This window comes from Plectropomus leopardus, chromosome 3 (genome assembly GCF_026936395.1).
Source record: "Plectropomus leopardus strain MGB_pleo_1.0 chromosome 3, ASM2693639v1, whole genome shotgun sequence".
In the NCBI taxonomy this organism is placed as follows: Eukaryota; Metazoa; Chordata; class Actinopteri; order Perciformes; family Serranidae; genus Plectropomus; species Plectropomus leopardus.
Window position 1 is genome coordinate 15,516,719 of NC_142178.1, and position 23,260 is coordinate 15,539,978.

The 23,260-nt window shown below is 40.4% G+C and overlaps 1 protein-coding gene and 1 long non-coding RNA gene across 2 annotated transcripts; one reads left to right on the forward strand and one right to left on the reverse strand.

The window, feature by feature from the left end:
• Window positions 1–1,663: 1,663 nt before the first annotated feature.
• On the reverse strand, window positions 1,664–12,730 carry LOC121942248 (phospholipid phosphatase 3-like). The gene is made up of 6 exons (XM_088075705.1): window positions 11,915–12,730; window positions 7,687–7,844; window positions 7,292–7,578; window positions 7,155–7,212; window positions 2,702–2,878; window positions 1,664–2,613 (listed from the first exon to the last, which is right to left on the reverse strand). The coding sequence occupies exons 1-6, from the start codon at window positions 12,120–12,122 to the stop codon at window positions 2,515–2,517; spliced, it is 987 nt and encodes a 328-aa protein (XP_087931831.1). The 5' UTR covers window positions 12,123–12,730; the 3' UTR covers window positions 1,664–2,514.
• LOC148189944 (uncharacterized) lies at window positions 3,524–12,052 on the forward strand. The gene is made up of 3 exons (XR_015776222.1): window positions 3,524–4,354; window positions 5,491–5,859; window positions 11,919–12,052. It is a non-coding gene; the product is annotated as an uncharacterized LOC148189944 (long non-coding RNA).
• Window positions 12,731–23,260: the final 10,530 nt, after the last annotated feature.

Consider the following 23,260-nt stretch of genomic DNA (forward strand, 5'->3'; position numbering starts at 1 on the left):
TCACTCTACGCTTTTTGAAACACTGCACTCCACTACATTTATCTGTTCGCTACAGTTTGTAGATTTTACATTCTAAACATTAGAGGTGTAGACTTGAGTCAAAATTTGATGACTTTAGACTCAACTTGACAAAAACAAAACAAAGACTTGCAACTAGACCTGAACTTTAACAGATGATGATACCTTCCTCCATGTCCAGAGATTGAATATGTCGATTAAAAAGTGTTCCATATAATCAATTAATTTCCTGAATCGACTAACGTTGATGCTATTCATTCCAGCAAATTAACGCTTAATTCCTATTAGTCTGAACCAATCTAACAACATCCAATCAAGTTGCATGAGAGAGCCACGAAGAACTAACATCATGTCAAAGATCGGCAGTTGAAAAAGATATACCAAATATAATTTTGTTCACATACAAAGCCTATGTGATTGCAAATCAATTGCAGTATGCGAAACATGCAGGATGAAAATTAAAGACAGATATGCAACAACGTCCAACAAACTTTTATCAAATGTTTACAAACTTATCAGGACTTTTTGTAGGACCTGAAACTCAAAAGTTTCGGATTTGAGAGCAGAGACTACAGACTTGCCTGTGACTTGCAAAAACATTGACTCGGCTCCTCCTGTTCTAAACATATTTTGCAACTACAGATGCAGACGCAAAAAACGTGAACGGCCCTACTGTAGAGAAAGATAGCGGACTTTGTGGAATAGGACCCACTCCATATGTAGACATGAGCGACTCATTCTAAGGTTACAAAAACCCAATTCTTAATTACAGGTGACTATAAACTAATGAAAACATAGTCATAAATATTATATACCATTTTTGCCAATAAATGCCCCTAAATCCAACACACTGGACCTTTTTTAACCCCCCCCCCCCCCAAAAAAAAACAATAGCTTATAAAGTATTTAAAATTAGCTCACTCTCAACCAGCTGCAACTCCGAAATGCTTCTTAAAAATGTATGTATAATAATATTGTGTTGTATAATATTGTTTATAAGTATTAATTTGGGCAATCAAGTCAAGTCAATTTTATTTATAAAGCCCATAATCACGAATCACTCAATTTGCCTCAGAAGGCTACAGCACACGACATCCCTCTGTCCTTGGACCTTTGCAGCGATTAAGGTAAAACTTCCTAAAAATAATAAATCTCATAGCGAGAAAAAAAATGGTATAAACCTCAAGAAGAGCAACAGAGAACGGATGCCTCTTCTGGGTTGGACTGGATGGACAGATGTTGTGAAGGACAATAAAATTACAGTAGTAAGGGGCCAATGGCCTGCTTAATTAGTATTTTAAATTTTTGATACATGGTATATTTTGTTGCTAATATTATTATTTTGAATGCAGGACAGAGTATTATGATTCATTCTCTGGTGGTTGGTGGGGACCAAAAACAGAGCTTAAAAGAGGGTAAATATTGGACTTTTTCAGGTGGCCAGAGACAGTCCTTCAAATCCGCAAACAGACAGCTGTTTCTGACATTGCATGTTGCTTTGCCCAAAAAACTTGAATAACTTAATTAACCTCAGGACATACAGTAATTATCTTTTAAAGGATTATGTAATTACACGTAAAAATGTTATCCTCAGAGTTTGTATGCAAAATAGAAATGTCACAAACTTAACTTAAAGAGACAATGCTTTTAAAAAATACATATCACATTTTCCTTTAATAATCTGTGTGCTCGTGGAAAGGTTAAGTAGTCTGGCAACATACATAGCATTATATAAAAAAATCTGAGAGCTAGTAGCATCTATACTTTTAAAACATGGATTATATCTATAGACATTCTCATAGTCATCCTCTCATTATTAAACTATGTATGCAGCACGCTGCACACAGAAGGACGGACACATCCTACTACATCCAAATGGTACAACACATTAAGAAAATGAGTTGCTTTCTCGCTACTTGTGCTTACCTTCAACACTATCACATTCAATGGTTTTATGAAAAAAAAAAAACAGCTACAGTACAATATATTTTACATGTTTGTATAAAATATATTACATCCTACAAAACCAGTCCTTACAAAGTGGTAATTAATAATACTAACATAAAAGTCAAAAAAGTGCTTTTACAGTATCATTCAAGTTGTATAAAATCTGTATATATTTACAGGTGACGTAGTGGTTGCTGTGTGTTCAGGATTCAGTCATATCATTTCGCAGGTACGTATCACATGTGAAGCTAAGGTCAGTCATGAGGACAAAAGGCGTGCACAGGCCGCTTACACGCCGCGCCAGACGAGCAGCCGTTATGGTTTTCAGCACCCTCCCTCTTCCTTTCTCCCAGTTCATACCACATAAAGTATCTCACACGCTCTACTCTCCCACCTCTCCCTCTCTCTCACACTCCGTCCCAGTACTGAGGTATGTGGTTTGACTTCACAGGAAATGGTCTCACATTCTTCAAGTCTCTTGTCTATATCCAAGCTAGACTACAGGCAGCAGGTGGATGCTGGTGCACGCAGAGCTGGTGGAGGTGAGGTTTAGCAGACGGTGTGGTGGGGCGACAAGGGGCTGTCCAGGGTTTCAGTCGGAGACAGATCTGAACATGAGCTTTTAAACATGGAGGAGATGTGGAAGGCCTGGAAAACACAAAAACACGATTTTAACAGACGGCTGACATGTGGAAACGCACTGATGCACAAAAACAAGCAGGCAAGGTATACTGACCACCCAGTAGGCAGTGAGGGCTCCTTGTACGTAGCCTGTTAGCACGTCGGACGGGTGGTGCCTGTAGTCTGAGATGCGGGTCAGACCTGTGTAGACTGCCAGCAGAACCAGGAAGAACTGCAACGCTGGCCTCAGCAGCCGAGCCCCACGCCATGTCAACCGCGCCTGCAGGTAAAACTGAATAACACAAATGGACGCAATGTCATTTATTATATAGAACAATAAGGTAATCTGTAACTGTAATTATGGATCTATCCTGAGTACAAATTTGAAGACCCCCCAAAGAACAGCTAAAATCTTAAATAAGAAGGGAATCTGCACATAGGAAGGAGTGTCATTCTTTATTAATATAATGTCATCTTTAGTGGAGAGATTGGTATTATGTAGGAATATTTTAGACCAGTCTTATATCCGCTCAAATTTGAAATTGTGCCTATGTAAATGGAGCTTGTGTAGCATTTTTCTAACCTTTACATCACACGCCACATTCAGCCATTCACACGCTGGTGGCTGAGGCTGTCATACAAGGTGCCACCTGCTCACCTAAACATTTCCTTCTCATTGGGAGCAATTTGGGATTCAGTATCTTACACAAGGACACTCCTAGAAGAGACCATTCGTTAATAAATACGTTTTTTTTTCACCCAAAAAACAACCACTGTCATAGCAGTTAATCATGCCGTGTTACCTTGAATTTGTGAAGAAAGTGGTCAACATATTGATTTAAGCTGATCAATTGATTTGATAAAAAAATAATTTTATAGTAAAACTATATCAAAACATCCCGTTACTAACTCTCAGACAACTCAAAATAATCAAAGTGTTATTTATCAGGTTGTTTTCATGCAATGTTTGTACATATACTAATGAAAAATAATGCACCAAAATTCGTAGGCAATATAATCCCTTATTCATGAACCAGTATTTCATGTATATCCAACATAATCAGGAAGACGGCAATCTCAGATAGTTAGTTAGATATCATGTGAACCATGGTGATTTGAGTCGATATAATGCAATACAGCTCTAAAATGAAAGGCCTTGAAATGTGATTTTTCAAGACCCTAATTTTGGTTCATACTGTGTTTTAGTAATGCATATAAAATGTGCACTCAAAAGCTCATTAAAACCCTGTACCTAAATTAATCTAAAACACCTATCCAAGGCCTACCCAGAGGCAATTCGTGTTCCCTGTTTAGTACATGTGTATGCATGTTCTTATTAAATAATTGACTTATATCAGCCTAAACATACTGAAACAAAATGTTTGCCTAAATATTTTTCTTAATGATGTAGATGACTAGAATGAAAAAACAATGTGGCCATAGTGTGAAGCATCACAGAGTCCAAATTTACAGTACAATATCACAGCAAATAAACCTTTTTTTCACATGTAGTAAATGACCCTTGAAGAAAGGTAAATTATTTCCGTAAATCAGGTAAAAACTCCAATTGAATTCTCTTCCGCTGACCTCTTAATTCGAAAGTCAATTTTACGGTTTTGTCTTTCAGGACATTTATTTTGAAACCGTCTGTGCGGAAACAGATCATTAGGGCACAAACGTATAAGGAAAATGGAGGAAAACACCGAAATGTTTGTACCGAGGTTTCTGTTTCTTGCTGCGAAGAGCACCGCGCTGAAATGGGTGCAAGGTATGCTGTAGTTTCACATGTGTTGTTGGGTGAGTGTTTTTAACCGACATGGTGGTAAATTAGTGAATATTGAGGTGTTTCGCTGTCGCGCCGTTCATTGTAAAAATAGTTGCTGACGTACATCAACGTTAACGTCACCGATGCTGATATTCTTACCGTAAACTTCGATTAATAGCCCGCGCTATTATTTGCTTAACTTACCCGAATTTACGGATAAATTACCTGTAAAACAAAACATGACAATAATCCTGTAAAAACAGTCTTCTAAATCTACAACTTTTTTGCGTCTCTCTTTACTATGCCGGCAATACTGTCTTCTTTGGTGCTCATAGTTTCAGTAAAATAAACGGAATGATTAAATTGTGGATAATCTTACCAAGCTAATATTGTGTGGTGTATATCCATATTGACAAAAATTAAAAAAAGAAAAACATTTATATTTGTATACGTGGTCTAAGCAGCTAACTAATGTTGACTCCAGCAGGTAGCCAACAACCTGCTGCTGTTGTTGTTGTTGTTGTTGTTGGTGGTGGTGGTGTTTTTTTTGGTTTTTTTTTGCAAAAATGAACTCCATGGCAACCAGACCAGGCTTCTAATTGAGACAGGCTTTTATTTGTCAAAAGCTGTGTTTGAAACTGTTCCCTGTCACAGAAATAGTGCACTACATATTGTATTTTGCCATTTTGCAGTAGTGTTCAAATTCTCAGCTGTTTATTTCATCCACTAGGCCAGTATAGTGCACTATAAAATACCCACAATGCACAGTACACTTGAGTATACATAGGATGTACCCTACATTTTACTCCTGTATACCACAGTGCAATGCAGTTATGTATTTCCGGCGAAAGAAAACTCCAGCTTAGGGTTCAAAATCTCGTTTGGTTATTCCCTGCGTAGTTCACTATATAATACACACTACATAGAGAATAGTGAGTGAACGGTTTGGAACACAGCTATAATGTGCAGCCGGGTAGTCAAAGGGACTGGTTGCCTAAATGGGACTAGGCTACTTTATTTGAAGTTTTATGGTATTTCAATCATGTAAATAGTAGTTAAGTTTGCTTGTGTATATACAGTATTTATATGGTTTATGGTTATGTTTCACTGATTTTATTTATTTGTGTTTGTTCCTGCAGCTCTTACCGTGGTTTGGAAGCTGTGTTTTGAAAGGCATGTTTTGACATGTTTGTAAGGAATGAGCAACTGAATGTGATAGAAGAAAAAAAAACCTTTTAAAACCATCAGTACGCTCAACCATTGTCTGGCCTGTGGTCCGCTACAGTAAGAGCTTGACCCTCATCGATCCTGACGACTGATTGCCTCAATGATGTGCCATGAGGAGAGACATGCACGGCATCCCTGCTGCAGTTAAAGTCATCACGTGCCATCCTGGTGGCAGCACACGGTCCCCTCACCGGCACCTGATCTACTCTGGCGATCTGGGCAGCAGTCAGATTTGGTGCAATGGTCAAGTGCGGCCTTTTCACTGACATGGTTGCAGAACTGTGAGTATTATGCCTCAGTGCAGTCTGATGTTGCCATTTGCAATGAAAGTAAGCGACTGATGAACTGTTTCCTAAACTGAGTGCACATTTTATAGTCTACTCATCTACAGCAAAAAAAGAAAAAGGGGACTGTTGTTTAATTTACACATTCACACAAACTACACTGATTATTTCTAATTAAGGACATTTTTGCATTTGTGGACTTTCCTGTGTGAATTGTGTTTATTGTGGGTTTGCAATGTTTATGGTTATCTATAAGATGAATGGACTTTTATAACTTTGAACATTTTCTCACTTTGGGCTTTATATTTTCTGTGTTGTATAAAATTGAGTTTTGGGTATTTGCATCCACATTTAGGGTTATTCATACGAGGTAAAATGACAAAATAAGGACATTTTTCTTACATTGTATGGGCTTTACATTTTCAGCACTGTGTGAACTGTGCTCGTTGTGGTCTGACAGAACGGTTTATGGAGCCCGCTGCGGTGGTTTGTATCTTGAAATGATCAGCATATATAGCACAGCGAGAAGCGTAGCTTTTGAATGATATGCTGTATGAAAAAATAGTGAATACTACGGATGTTTTATGCATCGTAATCATCAAAAATCACATTACAGCGCCTAAAGATGAGCCGTAGGATCAGGAGGATTTTAATATACCACCATCTTCATTGCCACATGGTGAATCTGAGGCCTTCTGCCCCCCCTGAGGATCAAAATCAGGACCCTGATGGGGTAGCTGCCTGCTTTGTCCAGTTTGTGATCCGGCCTTGGCATTGAGTCTCTCTTTTCAACAAAAATGCTTTCTACTGTTGATTTATTGTTTTGGTCTGGTCTTCATTTAAATACTGGCTTTTATCTAAGAATGGATGAGAGTATTAATGAATTAAAATGTCCATAGACACATAGGCACTTACACGGGGACACACATATGCTACCGTAAACACATACAAATGCAGGAGGTTGCACACACTCACTCTCACACAATAGAGGAGAGCAGTGAGGTGGTGAGGCGAGGTCACACTCCTCCCACAGCAGAACAAAGCTGTCTCTGTTTGTCCCATTTCTCCTTTCAGTCCTTCTCTTTTTCCCCTCTCCTCTTTCACTCCCTCACTTTCTGCTGCTAACTGGACTGATGATGGCTCCCTGTTTCATTCATCCTCTCTCTGCATTTTATAGAGAGATGGTAATTGGAAATTGGAGAGACACTAAATTGTGTTTGCCAGTGTCTGCGTGTGTTTGTGTGTGTGGGAGAAAATGTGTGAAAGAGAGAGCAATAGATAGAAATACTCACTGCTAAATAGAGCATTGTGTACATCGCAAAGGAAGCATGGCCAGAGAAGAAGGACTTCCTAAAAAAAATGGAGAAGTATTTAGGACAAAAACACAATGCATTAACACACGTGCATAAACACATTCACACACACATACCTGGCCTCCTCCTCCAACCGGTGGTCAGGTTGCCGGCAGTTCACCGTTGCAACGTAGGTTCCAGGTGTGCAGTTAAGAGACGCGTAGGTGACACCGCACACAGACAGGAAGTGCGGTCGCAGCCGCCCAACACTTAGCTTGGCCATGTTGGTTAGTGACTGGCCGACGCAGCAGCCAAACAGGAAGCAGCCCAGCTCTTTGTACAAACAGGATACATACAGGTTCCTCACAAAAGCCTTGGAGCTGACGCCTCTGAAACGAACCCGGTAACACTCCCCAAGGGCGATCTGGAGGTGGACAAGTAATTAGAAACGTCACAATGCATCCTCCGCACCCTCGCATTGTGTCAAATTAATAATGGACCGACAGCCGCCACAGCAATGATAAGGACTCACAGTGAGGCCAGTGATGACGATGCCGCCTGCGATGAGTAATTCGTCCGGTATGGCCTCACGGTGCAGATAAGGGTACGTGATGCTGGTGTCCCCGCACATGAAGCCCCTTCTGTAAGGACTCACTGCTTTCAGCTCACACGCAAAGAAAGGGATGGAAGCTGCAGGAAGAGGAGAAGGGAGATGATTTGATATCCCAGCAATCCCCAGTGGGAGTATAGACATTCCTCTTTGTGATGGGAAAGTGGAGATGATGTGTGGGAGGAGAAGAGACCAGCAAACCAGAGGATGAGTGGGGGCGATTTAAGAAAAACCTAAAATATGCATGTCTGTTTTTCCAGCTCTTAGCAGTGTGTTACCAATACATGCAAGTAGACAAGTGCTGGTTATCATGTGAAATTCTTACTAGTGTCGAAATAAAACCTGTGGCTCTGTACAAAAGCAGTAATATTTTCAATACTTTGAGAAAATTAAAAATGTCTCCCTACAATATACTTTACAGCACTGGTGTAGTGGTTGTTAATGAGGTGGTTGAACTACTAGGAGGGTAGGTTACTGAGGAGGAAGTAGGTATAATCTACTATGTATTTCTGTGGCTTTTTGGCTGATAGGCGGGTATACTTTAAATGACCAGAAAAAGAGGTGGGTTACCCCATATATCTGCATATCCAGCCAGCAATTTTGGTTCTAAAAATGTTCTGAGAATGCAACCAATGCAATGTTTTATCAACATTTCAGTGGCAAGTTTTCTTTAAGTTCCCAGAACGTTCTTCTCTGGGTAGTTTGGGTAACAATCTCCATACACATCAAAATGTTAAAACTTTTTTTTTTGTTTTTTTTTTTGTTAATCTATCACATTACATCACATTTTCATAAAAAAAAGGTCCGTTATCTCAGGCCTCAATAACATGTTCTGATTGTTGCTTTGAAAATGTTCCTCTTTTGTTGACATGTAACATTGTGGGAGCGTTTTATAGAAAGTACATTCTAAGATCCGTCACCTCTCAACATCACCAAAACATCCTGAAAATGTTGATGTTAAAACCTTACGTCTTAGTTAGCATTTAACCTTACAGGAGCATTAATTGAAATGTTACACATTCTTAAATCGTTCTTTGAACATTAGATTAAAATGTTTTCTATAAAAAATTATTGCAACTAGTAGGTAACATTGGCTAATGTTGTGGGAACGTTCCCTGCCAGCTGGGTAGACCCTCCACTACACTACTGCTTTTTAGCCATGTTTGCAGCGTACCTCTGGGGATGACAATGCTGGTTGGTTGGTATCCACCACTTTCATCCAAAATAAAATATCTCTGCAGCTATTGGATGGATTTCTATCAAATTTTAACAAACATTCATTGTCCCCTGAGGATGAATCCCACTGAGTTTGGTGATTCCCTAACTTTTCATCCAGCATCATCATTAGGTTGACATTTTAATTTGCCCCAAACTTTGGTTTATGACAAAATACCTGCAAAACTCCCTGCAGCCAACTCAAATGGGGGTAGGTAGTGCTATCTTGTGAAACTAGACAACCCAAAAGCATCCAAACATGTTGATAAAGCTTGTTGGGAAAGGGGGCTAAATAATATTCCAATGTTGAGCTTCATTTTAGTGAGGGGAAAACTGGCATGGCAATTTCCAGAGGGGTCCCTTGAACTCTCACCTCAAGTTATCTGAATGGAAATGAGTCTCCCCTAAACTTGAGAAGGCCTGTTTCCAGTAAATGTTCTGTTCGTGGCAATCAATGTACTCTTTCAAATCAAAGCTGCATATTTGTGTTTATAAGTACAGCCAGCCTATTTGTGAAATAATGAATCACCTAACATGTACAGATACATAGCACATTAACTGACTGTTGTGGAATTAAAACGTTTGCATTACCAGTATTAGTCTTTACATCAGATCATTAGTAATATTAACTGTAAAATAAAAAATCCAAAGTAGCCTTTATCAGTTTGCAATTCTTTAACTCTCATATTGAGATAGTTTTAAACCAGCTTTTATAGGCCTATAATAGCAGTCATGGCCATTGGTTTTGTTGAGCCACCACAATATTTAAAGAGGACCCTTCTTGCCAGCCCTTCAAAAATTTCTGGGGGTCGGCTTCATCTAGAGCAAATGTTAACATGCTAAACAGAGACAGTGAAAATGGACATTTACCAGCGAAACATCATTATGTTAACATCGACATTATGAGCAATGTTAGCATTTAGCTTAAAGCATTGCAAAGTGCAGCCTCACAGAGCCAATAACATGGCTGTGGATGTGTAAAACTAAAGAAGGCAAACTTCTAAAACCTGTCATATTGTCGAAGCAGCCGGGCAAGAAATGCACAGGGAAAATACAGCCAAAAAACAAAAGAAGCATGATTTAAATCTGTTAAAATAAAGAGGAGTACAGTTTTTTACATACCAGCTTTCAGGATGTGACAGGTTTTGATATTTCAGATCCCCAAAAGCATTGATGTTGGATACCCAGCACCAGTGCAGCTATGATTACTTTGACTCTTCATCCTTGTCACACCCAAGAGACACACTGTATCTCACTGATCACAGATGAAAGTAATGAGGTCTAAAATATAAATTTAAAAGAGAAGGTAACAGGAATTAAATGCTGAAATAAAACTGACAGGGAGTATGTCATGGGGGACTATGGGAAGGTCAAACGCAAAATAGTTTTACAGGAAAGTGAGGGTGGGAACCCTGAGTTTTTCTCTGGAAAGCAGGCAGACCTCACCAGAGACCCAGCTTGGATTGCGCGCGCGCGTGTGTGTGTGTTTCTGTTGATGAGAAGAGAAAGGGGGGTTGTTTGTGACTTCAGTTCAAGTCTTCCCGACAAGACAAAGCAAATGCCGCAGCAAACCAGAGCCAGAACCAGTCTCACACTGTCTCTGTTTGTCTCTGGGTGTCCTTCCCCCTCACTCTCTCTCTCTCTCTCTCTCTCTTTCTCTCTCCCTCTCTCTCTCTCTTTCTCTCTCTCTCTGTCTTGCATGCCTGCACACACACAGTAGAGAGAGGGAGAGGGGAGAGAGAGTGAGCCTCCCTCCCTTCTGCACATGTCCAATCTGTTGTTAATACAAAACAGGCTACCTCTCCGTCCAGCTTTTTCCAATTAGCCGACATTATATAACCCCCTCCTGACACATATAGGGACCATGGGAGGGAGCAACAATTACAGCCATGTGCGCACATACACATACACACGCACGCACGCATGCACACAGTGGATCGTGCATTTATTTATGTATACCAAATACAACTCCCCCTGGCCTGGCTCTACCCTGAGAACTGGAGGTTGTCATGGAAACTGTAGAATTCCCTAGGCAATGCACGAACCAGCTGGCACAGAGCGCTCAAGAGCGCGCACGAGTGGAAAAACAGAGCCAGGAATACAAGTAGATGGAGAGAACTTGAAAAACTTTCTTTTTTCCATCTCCTTACAAACGGGGTGTTAATCTGCCGCTCATATTCTGCAGACCCACATGCCTGATCTGAATGTAGCCACTGACTGGCGTTGTTGACTCAGTACAAAGGGATTAAAACAAAGCAGAACACAACTCAACAAGTTCACCCGCAGCAGACCAATGATAGCCTAAATAGCAGGGAATAACAGCATTTAAGGGAATTCACCTGTCGTCCTCAAAGTGAAAAATAAATGGCTGTTTTATAAATAAATATGCACTCGGTGATTACTTTCACTGTTGATTAATAACATGTAAGGAAATAGTGAAAGATGATCTCATCTACAGTTTCCTCACATAAGACAAAAGCAAGAAAATCCTAACAATTGAAAAGCTGGAGACAGAGGATATTTGTTTGTTTGTTTGTTTTTTTTTCTTAAAAAATAATTGAAATTGTTAATAATCAGCTATTTATCTATTTGTTTCAGCTAAAAAAGTACATAGGTGAAGGAATACATGACAAATAGACTTAAATTCAATATATATAGCCTCTCGGCAAATCGTAGTATGGAATTAGTAATTTAAGGATACTCACATGTATGGATGGACAAAGAAACAGAAACCTTATAATGTAATCCAGTGCAAACAATAACCCACATGGCCTCAACATGCACCACATATCAGCACCTCTTTGAAACACACTACACGATTATAAACTCAAGCATATGTTACAATGGCACTATTCTGCTGGGGTGAATGTAATACAGGTGCACCCAACAAGTGAAATAACAGATCTAATGTATTATTAACTTTTTTTATATTTACCCAGGAAGAGGCAGAGGAGGTCTAACCCCACCAGAAGTTTTCTTTTGGACAAAGCCGGACCAGTTATCTCTATGAGTTTCTTCCCAGTGCCGTTCTCCATCCCCATCCCTGCTGCGGCCAGGCTGCTCTTGTTGTCCGTCAGTTTGAGCTGGAGCTCCGCGCTGGACACGGCCACACCGGCGCTCTGCGGCCCAAATTTATCCAACATGACGATTGACTGCGGGTGGACGCTCGGAGTGAAAAACTTGTTGGCATCAGGAAGTTAGGAGCGCCCTTGGACTACTCATGTGCAGAGCTGCGGAGAGAGTGTAAGTGAGTCCACAAGTTGACACAGTACTTATGATGCTCCCCGGGGCACGTGGCGCCTCGCTGTCAAAGTACAGTGTCTTTTTTACGCATTTTTAATTTCATCACAGAGTCTGCGGGGCTCGCCCTGACTCGTTGCAGGGCATCCGTCACCTTGAAGATATGCACCACGGTGAAGCGGAAAACTTCTCAGTGGTTGCGCAATACACACTCAGAAGTCAGATCTGCCTCTCTCTCCCACTCCCAACTCTCTCTGAGCGCATTGCATAGGCTGCATGATTAGGGTGTGACTATAATTTCCACGAACACGAGAGGCAGAGCATGAAGTGCACGATGTATGTGTCATGGTGACGGTGGTTGACCAACTTGGATGTAATTTGAGAGATATTTCTCCATCACTATGATTCACCTTTCACCTTCATTTTCTCTGTAAGAATCCCATTCACAAAATCCAGAGTTGACCTGAGAACAATTTTACTACCCTAAACTCTTTACTGAGTAACTCAAAGATAGCCTGTAGTAGCCTAAGACACTAACATTTTTGCTATCAATAAATCGGATTCCTCTGATTCCAGCATTATTTCCGTCCTAAGCATTGTGGCATATAACCAACATTAAGGCTAGTTGTTGGTTACATGCCATGTACATCCAAATTCAACTTCAGAAACAATTATAGGCCAATATTCAGCCAGTACTTATACTTTCTGTCTGGTAATGCAGTTGGAAATATTGCTAATCCACTGATACATGCTTAAAAAATTGTTAATGAATAGAAATAATCAAATCAAGTAACTTGATCCAGATCCTCTACAGCTGTTTTCCAGGATGGAGGTTGTAATTCTAGTTTGTCAAATGGATTTTTCACAACCTGGCAACTCAAAAGTTTAAAGCTTAAAATTGATCTGTAAAGCTCTAATAAATTACTAGAGGAATATTCTGACATTTGAGAAAACCGGCTTATCCACACTTAGATGAAAAGATCAGTATTCCTCTCGTGTCTGTACTGTAAATATTAAGCTACAGCCCAGCCAGCAGCCAGTTAGCTTCTTAGCATTAAGAAAACAGGGAAACAACTCTGTCCAAATGTAAAAAAATCAGCTGATCATCAGTAGTTAAAGTGTGTCCTTCAAATGAAATTATATATATTTATATATATATATATATATATATATATATATATATATATATATATATATATATATATATATTTAAATGTAAAAGAAGGTTGTGGTTTTAACTGTGGTGAACTATTTCTTGGCTGGGCCCAGTAACTTCCAGGGATCTCCGCTGATGCCCAGTCAAGAAGTAATAAAGCTATTAATTACAAATTATAAACAGTTTAGAATAAAAATACCCTTAGGGCAAAGAGCTTTGCATTGGACACTACAAATTTAATTGTAATTTAATTTAATTTAAGTGTTGACTCACCCAGATCATTGATTTTACCGGAGGAAACACTGGAGAGTTTTGCCCTGGTAGATGCGAGGACACTTGGTCGAGTTTTCTCCCAAATAAAGCCCACAACCTGCCTCTTAGACCCAATTCCCACTCCATTTTTTAAAATGTTTCATGCATTCTTTGAGGAACAATTGTTATACATGGTGAATTGCTCTCTTCAGACGGGTGTCTTCCCCAACTCCTTTAAAACGGCGGTGGTGAAGCCCCTCCTGAAGAAGAGCAATTTAGATCCCAACATTTTTAATAATTATCGGCCTGTATCCAACTTACCATTTTTAAGTAAAATCGTGGAAAAACTTGTGTTTAACCAAGTAAATGACTTTTTAATCACAAATAACATTTTAGATAGGTGTCAGTCTGGTTTTAGGATGAACCACAGTACCGAGACGGCCCTTGTAAAGATTTTAAATGACATCAGGCTCAACTTAGATAACCATAAACTCACTGTCTTGGTACTACTGGATCTAACCGCCGCCTTCGATACAGTAGACCATCACATTTTATTAAATAGACTGAGGAACCTGGTCGGCCTCTCTGGTACTGTTCTGAACTGGTTTGACTCCTACCTCACAGATCGACACTTCTTTGTAAGTATGGATACATGTTCCTCAGGAATCCATGAGATAAAGTGTGGGGTTCCCCAAGGGTCAATTTTAGGCCCAACTCTTTTTAATCTGTACATGCTTCCCCTTGGGGATGTCATCAGGAGTCACGGCATCAGCTTTCATAGTTATGCTGACGATACTCAACTGTACATCGCTGTGTGTCCTGATGACACAGGGCCTATTGATGCCCTTTTTAACTGCATTTCAGACATAAAGTCATGGATGGCAGCAAATTTCCTACAGCTCAACCAGGACAAAACAGAGGTTTTAGTCATCGGTCCTGAAGGCCAGAAAGAGAAACTTTTACCAAAGTTACAGGCTTTTAGAACATCACAATCTGTAATAAATCTGGGTGTGATTTTTGACTCTGAGCTTACTTTTATCCCACACATCAAAAACACAACAAAAATTGGTTTTTATCATCTAAAGAATATAGCCAGAGTCCACCCGTTTCTCTCTCAGGCCAGCACGGAGGTACTGATGCATGCTTTTATCTCTTGTCATCTAGATTATTGTAATGCCCTGCTCTCTGGTCTTCCCAAAAACAGCATTTCCAATTTACAACTATTGCAAAACTCAGCCGCACGAGTGCTGACGAGGACCAGAGGGCGGGAGCACATTACACCGGTTTTAAAATCGCTTCATTGGCTCCCGGTGCGCTTCAGGATTGATTTTAAGGTTCTTTTACTTGTTTTTAAGTATCTCAAAGGTCTTGGGCCTTCTTACCTAACTGAGCTGCTTTTACCTTATCAACCCTCGCGGATCCTGAGGTCCTCCGGGCACTGGCCTTTTAACCATACCACAAGTTAGCTCTAAAAGAAATGGGGAGGCGGCTTTCAGTTACTATGGCCCCCGTCTGTGGAACAGCCTGCCGGAGAACCTCAGGATCACAGACAGTGTTGAGGTTTTTAAAAAGAGGCTCAAGACCCATCTTTTCAATCAGGCTTTTAACTAACTAACTAACTAACTAACTATTTATTTATTTATTTATTTATTCTACTTTTTTAATTTTATCTTATTCCACTTGTATTCTCTGTCTTATTTTACTGTTTTAGTCCCTTATGTTCTTAGCTTATATGTTCTTTACCTTATTTTATTGTGTTAGTTTTTAGCTCCAGTGTTTCCTCATCGGGGCCTACCGGACTGGGAGTTGTCTCTGGTCCACCATTGGGGGTGCTGTACCGTGGACTGTTTTGGCCCGGGTGGCTAGAGGGCTCGGCATCTTGGTGCGGGCACTCCTGTCCGCCCGGGTTGGGATGGTCTCTGTGGCGGCGCCCCAGCGGTGCTGGACCGTGACCTCTCTCAGTGAGGTTGGCCCCCAAAGGTAGTTTCTCCCTCGCCTCAGGTCTCAGTGCCTAGCCATGTCTCTCTAGCCATGTCTCTTTAGTAACAGCTGGTGTGTGTTGGTGTATGTGTGCGTGTGTGTGGGTGGTGAGGGGGGGTGTTCGGGTGCCTTTGCGAATAGTTGTGGGAATATCTACATGAATGTGTGTGTTTTGTTGCGTACGTATGTGGGGGTGGGAGGGTCAGGATGTCTGTATTTTTCTTGATTGTCTTTGATGTTTTTCATTTCTGTTATTGTTTTTAATCTCTGTTAGGCACTTTGTGTTACTCTTTGTATGAAAAGTGCCATACAAATTAAGATTTGATTGAATTGGGGGGGTTAAATAATGTAATAATAATTTAGGGCAGATTTACACCTATATTCTGATTTACTGTATAATTCATGTTATTACTACACTGTCCAAACATACACATTAAAGAGTACAAAGTGCCCATTAGCACAAAGTCATTTCAGTATCCAACAGACAAGCAGAAAACAAAGCAGAGGACTCAAAACAGAGCAGCCCTGTTCTGATTTATAACGTACTATATTGCCACCTAGTGTCCGCTGTAAGGTAGCTAAAATGACCTCGGGGCGAAGGTCAACATGTTGCCACCAATGCCAGGAGCTCATTGTTCTATGACGAATGTCATACTTCGGATGAAGAGAATTAAGTAAGTTAAAGGCCTTAGTATGGATGGCACAGCTCTAAGCTGGATGGCTTCTTACTATATTTGTCAGAAAGGGACAGGCAGGTTGAGGTTGATAGCAGAACATGTGAGCGAGTGGGAGTGGAAGGATTTTAGATGGAGCACAAAAGTTCCCAAGGAGTACATTGAATGTTAGAAACATTTTAAAAAAGTTTGAGCATCACCTCACCTCCTGCTTCATCCTGCTCGGTCTGGTACCATCTGATTCCATCTCACTTATACCATCAGCTCGAAGCATGCCCAATCCAGAATGCATCAGTGTTTTGGCTAATGTTTAAACTCAAATTGAAATACAGTGCAGCTTTTCTCTTGTTTTGAAGCAAGTGGGGAACAATTTGAGTGGAGAAGAGAGAAGTCTGAGTTGAGCGCAGAGTGGCCTGGAGCTGGTGGGCTCTCTGGCCCTCCAACCAGAGCACCAACTTGCTCTGGGCAGTTGGGCCAGTGGTTGAAGAACATGTTGGGGTGCCCCAGAGCGGTGTGCTGGGTCCCCTGATTTTTTGTCACTGTGTAATCACTTGAAAACAGCTTGTGTTAGCACTTTATTCTAATATGCAGATAACTCAGCTATACTTAACACATGAAGATAATCACAGAAAACAGGAATATTAGTTCATGAGCCAAGGAGAGTAAAGATGTGTCTATGTAGACGCTATGCTTATACTATACGTCTGCAATGCTGAGTTTATTTTATTTGGTTCAAAGCCAGTTTTAAATAAGGACTCTGCACTGGCTATTAATAATAAAGAGGAATTTATTACATTGAAGTCCTCTGTTTGTGACATGGGTTGCATCCTTGACAGGAACTTAAGGTGAGCTTTTGTGGCCTTGACGGTTTGCGGCAAGGTAAAAGCAAGAACAAGATAACCAGACAGTAGGGCTACATTAGGATAGTGCCATTTGCCTGCACTTTTAGTTCAGCCTTAAAATTGTAACTTCAAGCACTCTCACTAAAACAAATTAGTGAGAGCAGTGCTAGAGCTGAATCATGAGAGTCATTTGGGTCTCAGTTCTTTCAGCTCCAGTGGCTCCCAGTTTAGCATAGAGCTTGTCATATCCAACTTAATGTGGTCCATAGGATCTTAAATGGAAGAGCCCCTAGTTACTTCAACAATTTATTTATAAAGTTAGAAGGTCATAATTACACCACCTCAGCTAGCGTAGCTAACCCCAACTTTTAGCAATTCAAAATCAGGAAGGTTTCTTTCATCCATGCTGGTGCTACGGCGTGGAACAAACTGCCTTGTGTAATAAAGGACACGGAGAACCCACAAACCTTTAAGAAAACTGTCATACAGAGGCTACTAGACAACATTTCAAAATAAGGTCATAGTCATTTTAATAGACTGAAGTCATTCTTTTTTTTTATTTCACATACTGTATATATATTATCATATTTTTATTGGCACATTTATCTGTAAGTGGATTGTTGTGCTGGGATGTGAGACGTTGTGGTCTTTTATCTGCGGCTTTGAATGTTGAAAGGCTGTCTCCATCTTATTGTGAAGAGGACAGACTGATGGAACAACAGGGACCATGATGGAAGTAAGTCCTGGACTTTGTCATGTTATCCCTGATAAAAAATGCTTGCTAAGAAATGGGACACAATAAATATTATTATTATTATTATTATTATTATTATTATTATTATTATTATTATTATTATTATTATTATTGTTGTTGTTATTATTAATAATAATAATAATAACAACAACAATAATAATAATCATAATAATAAATTGGATTTATATAGCGTCTTTCTTGAACTCAAGGCCACGTTACAAACAAAAAACCAAAACGAAAAGTCGAAAAGAAGAAGGTGGGGGGCTAGGAATTGGCAGAGGAGAAGAGATGGATTTTGAGGCGGGACTGAAAGACGGCGAGGGACTCAGAGTCCCAGATCTGTTGGGGGAGGGAGTTCCAGAGTGTGGGAGCAGCCCTGCAGAAGGCTCTGTCCCAAGAAGTGGACCCATGGATTTATGGGTGGAGAGGAGATTTGCGGAGGCTGATCTGAGGGACTGTGAGGGTTGGTAAGGGGAGAGGAGGGCAGTGAGGTAAGGGGGGGTCAGAAGGTGAAGGGCTTTGAAGGTGAGGACCAGGATCTTTAAGGTAATCCAATGGGAGACAGGGAGCCAGTGAAGGTGTTTTAAGACAGGGGTGATGTAGTGCCAAGATTTGGTGCAGGTGAGGAGTCGGCCAGCTGGGTTCTGGACTAGTTGGAGTCTATTGATGGAAGTGGAGCTGATGCCATAAAGGAGTGAGTTGCAGTTAAAGAAAATTGTGATATATCTCTGTGGGTTCCTTTATTTAGCAGTTCAGGAATAAAACTGAGAGACTGGAAAGGTTTTGTAGTATAACTCAATATAATACAAGGTACAAGGTAACATTATTGTCATTTTTCTTAAACGTAGTGTAAGAAGAAATGAAATTTTAAGGTGATCCTTAATCCTGCTACATCTTTTGGCGTCGAAGTTGAGGAGTCTCACAGCCTGGGGAAAGAAGCTGCTCTGTAGTCTGGTGGTTCTGCAGCGGATACTTCTGTATCTTTTCCCAGATGGCAGCAGGGTGAACAGACTGTGGCTGCTGTCTTTCAGTGTCCTTTGTGCTCTGTGCAGACGCCTCACTTCACCGAGGTCACTGATGCTCTGTACATGGAAACCAGTGATGTTTTGGGCAGTTTTAATCACCCGCTGTAGAGCCTTCCTGTCCCGGGCCGTGCACGAACCATGCCAGTTTGTGATGTTTCCAGTCTGTATGCTTTCTACTGCTCCTCTGTAGAAGTTAACCAGGATCTTGCTCTGGAATTCAGCCTTTCTAAGTTTTGTAGGAAGTAGAGCCTTTTCTGTGCTTTTTTAATCTGGGTGGTGATGTGTGACGACAAAGATATGTTCTCAGTGTTAGTAAATCCAAGGAACCTATAGCTGTTCACCTGCTCCGCCTCAGCTCCACTCATGTAGACAGAGGTGTGTGTCTTTCCTTCTTTTTTAAAATCAGCAATCAGCTCCTTGGTTTTACTGACGTTGAGCAGTAGGTTGTTCTCTGTGCACCACTCTGCAAGATTATTGATTTCCTCCCGGTATGAACTCTCATCGTTGTTTGTAATACGGCCAATCATGGTTAATGGCGGGGAAGACTGTGTTTGCAGCTGTTTTGACTGTGAAATTGCAGTCCACAACATTTAGGACTAATGGCTTCTTTGCTGTAGGGGGCAGCAAAAGCACTGAGGGAGCTTTCATTTGTCTCCTCTGCGGTTGGTGAGCAATTCTTGTTTCATTTCTATACTAGAGGAAATTAGAAAGAGAGCACAAGAGGGACAGAAAGAGAGAGAGGGAACGAAAGAGAGTTAAGTACTTGTACTTTGGTAATTTTGAAGTGAAAACAGAGGCAGCGACTTCCCTTTGAGAAAGCCCAGCACATCACGATGGTGGGTTTTATTTTTGTCAGAAAGGCCCAAACGTAATGCTGAGAAAACCCGACTATGGATACAAAAACTGCAAGTGTTTGTGCACACCGTGTTTGTGTGTGTGTAAGGTTATAGATTTTTAATTACAGTAACTGATTGCCTCAGGTCAGCCATTAAAAAAATGACGCAGTTTCTGTCCAGCTTCTTTCCAGTGTTTCATCATTTCGTCAGCCTTAGGAAATATGTCACCATTTATGAAATAATAACATTCTTCTGTATGACACATTACAGCAGCTGGCTGAGTAATGCCGTATGTCACGTCCCTTGATGACAGGTGGAAAAGCAGTGGCCTGGGAGAACTCTTGATTTGTTGTACTAACAGGTTGATAAACTACATCAGCAGTCCAATATATTGAATGTATAAGCACTGTGTACTGGCAATGAAAGCATGTCCTGATAATCAGATATGCTGTTAGTTTTGGGTAAGGTTTAGCTGTCATGAAAAAATCTGGAAACTTTTGAGGAATTTATCTGTGTGTGTGGTCTTGCCTGGTGGTGTGCTTATGTTTGAACAATTGTTGTTAGTTTCATTAGGGAACAGAAGACATGGGTTTTTGCCCTGCAGGAGCATTTCACCTTCTGCTGACTGTATGTCATACTTGTAATGTTATACGCTAAAATTCTCATTTTCTCTGTTTCATGTTGACTTCCCCTTCTCAGTCCTCCCACACAGAAACAGTCCCCACATTCTTTCCCATCATACCCACTGCCTTTTCTCACTTGTCATTCCTCATGACATTCTAAAAAGTGCAGCATTTTTTTGGCAATTTGCATGTCTGCATGGGTTAAATTATGTTTTATGAGAACATTAAATTTTGTGGGAAGTCGATTTTGTTGCAGTGTCTCACACAATGTCTCAATGTGCTTTACATCTACCTGACCAGGCCAAACTCTCTAAGGAGATGAAAGAAAAGCACCCCCCCACACACACACACACACAAAACCGAAGCACGGGAGGGGAAAACATTGTAGAAACCTCAGAAGAGGAAATTTAAAGAGTGGTTCTCCCCCTCTCGATAGGACCCATACTTGAGATAGGAAAGTGGAAATTAGATAACATGAAAACAAAGTTGAAACAGAGAATGAATCTGTAACACCTAATAGCTTAGAGGCATGCAGTGTGATGGAGGGTGTCAGAGCAGGAAACCTGGTGGAACTGGATCAGGCTAACCTAAAATATACTGCCCTTGTAATACCAGTGCCTCCAGGTACTTAAGTACACCACACAAGTAAATGTACTCAGTTGCTTTCCATCTCTTTACATTGCTTGAAAGAGTAAATTTATATGGTAATAAGAAACATTCTTGTTGCAGTATACCTTCAGCCAAATAAGCATTACAATATATCAAGTTAAAAAAGATTATAAGCATGAAATATATCACACAAAAAACAAACACTGTATAAATATATATACCATTAACAGTACTGACACATTATCATTGTTGTAGACAGAGTCGGCTCTGACTGGTTGTTTTTGTTCCCGTGCAATAAGGCCATTATACATATGCGACAAGGCAATAGAGTAGGCAGAGGAGTATAATATTTTCACAGAGAAGCATTATTTTTTTCACAGATTATGGTGTTGTTTTTTTTTACTAAAAGTTACCTTTAACTATAATTAGCAGTTAGTTATAGTTAACTATAGCTTTAATGCGTTGCAGTTGTTATTCTGAATAGGCCAAAAATGACACATACTCATGTTGTACTCATAGTCATTACATGCAAATTTTTCAAGATGAATCCCTTAATACAGATTTTATGGTTACATGTTTGATTCTTTTGCAACTTAAATAATGAATATTCTTTACCACTTAAGAAGTAGCAATACCAAATTTCTTTTTATAGATGGTGATAATTCATTACAATAATTACTTCCTGAGGAACAAAACCAAATAAAAATAACTATAATTTACCTGGATGGATGTAATTATTGCTAAGTTGCTCAACATTGTTGTAACTGCATGTTTTATGTGAACAACTGCAACCCAACCTTATATTACACAGAAAAGTCTATAAAAATGTATAACTGCATTTCTCCCATATGCCAGTCGTGTCCATAGTCTGTTACAATAGGCCCCCAGACCAATATTAAAGGGCCCTCGGCTTGTCCTCCAAAATATACTATATGATTAACACAGTATTGGTTAATCAAGCAAGATCACTTTGCCTTTTTTTTTAAATGTACTTCAAGATGGCAGGACTATTGTACAGTTTGTAGACATGCACCGAGAGGGAATCATGCAGGCCGAACTAATGCGTTTTCATAAACAGATGTTAAACAAGCAAGCTAACAATTACCTAGCACCAGATATTTTCTCTTAGGTAACAGACATGATTTTTTTTTTAAACTTTTAAAAAAGCAAGAAACAGCTGCCCCAGTTGGACAGTTGGACACCCTTCATTTAGGGGAAGACTATTTTCTCACTTGGATTCAGGGTCCCATCAAAAGACAATAAAACATGTTTTTTACTTGGTGAGGACTTGAAATTTCAAGAGCATAGACAAGAATATTGCAATAACTGCTTATTGCTTAATAATTTCCTGCTATACAGCAGCATTGCAGCACTGGTTCCCGAAACAAATACATATATATAAATAGAGCAGGCTACTGATGAATGACAAACCTTTGATCCTGGCAGTCATGTGAACAGTATTTGACACGTACTACCCAACAGACCACTCACCCCTCATGGCAACAGCACTTCCCAATGGCAGTTCCCCCATAGCAGGACAATATGCCAACCCAAACTGCAGAAATTCTTTGAAAATGGCCCAAGGACATGACAAAGAGCTCAAGGTTTCACTTTGACCTCCAAATTCCCCAGATCCCAATCTGATCAAACATCCATGGGACATGCTGGTGCCACAGAGGTACCCCCGATCCGTGGTGGGACCTCCTTGGATTGCACTCTGCTCTGACCTGTCGAGGCATAGACAGAGGAACTCTGGTGGTGTCGTGTGTGGCATCAGGGCGTTGGAGCTAGATCCGTTTAGTCCTGTGGGTTGCAAGGTGGCGTACCAGTGTGTCGCTGGTTGGTGTGAGTCAAGTGGCATCCACATGAATACCAGGACCCAGGGTTTCCCTGCAGAACATTGCACTGTAACGAGATGATCAGTCTTCACCAGTGGTTTTAACGTTGCGACAGATCAAGGTACTATGGCTTCACCATTTGTACATATCTACAGAAAATCCATGATGTTACTGTTTTGTCATAGTCAAATGATTGGTGTCAGCTTTTACATGTGTAGCTTTCACAGCAGAAAAGTCAGCTCATAGCGTAAACGCATCTCTCGGCCAGTGACAGTCACTTCCCATCTTGTGTCTATCTTTATGTAACCAAGCACTTCCCTTTCAGAAACAGCCACAAACATTCCCTTGACATTTCTGTCTTTGCAAACTGTGCGGATCTGATCAGCTGGTCATGTTGTGATCAGTATGGAGCTTTTGGGTATGACCCCCAAAAACCCCAGTGTAAACTCTCC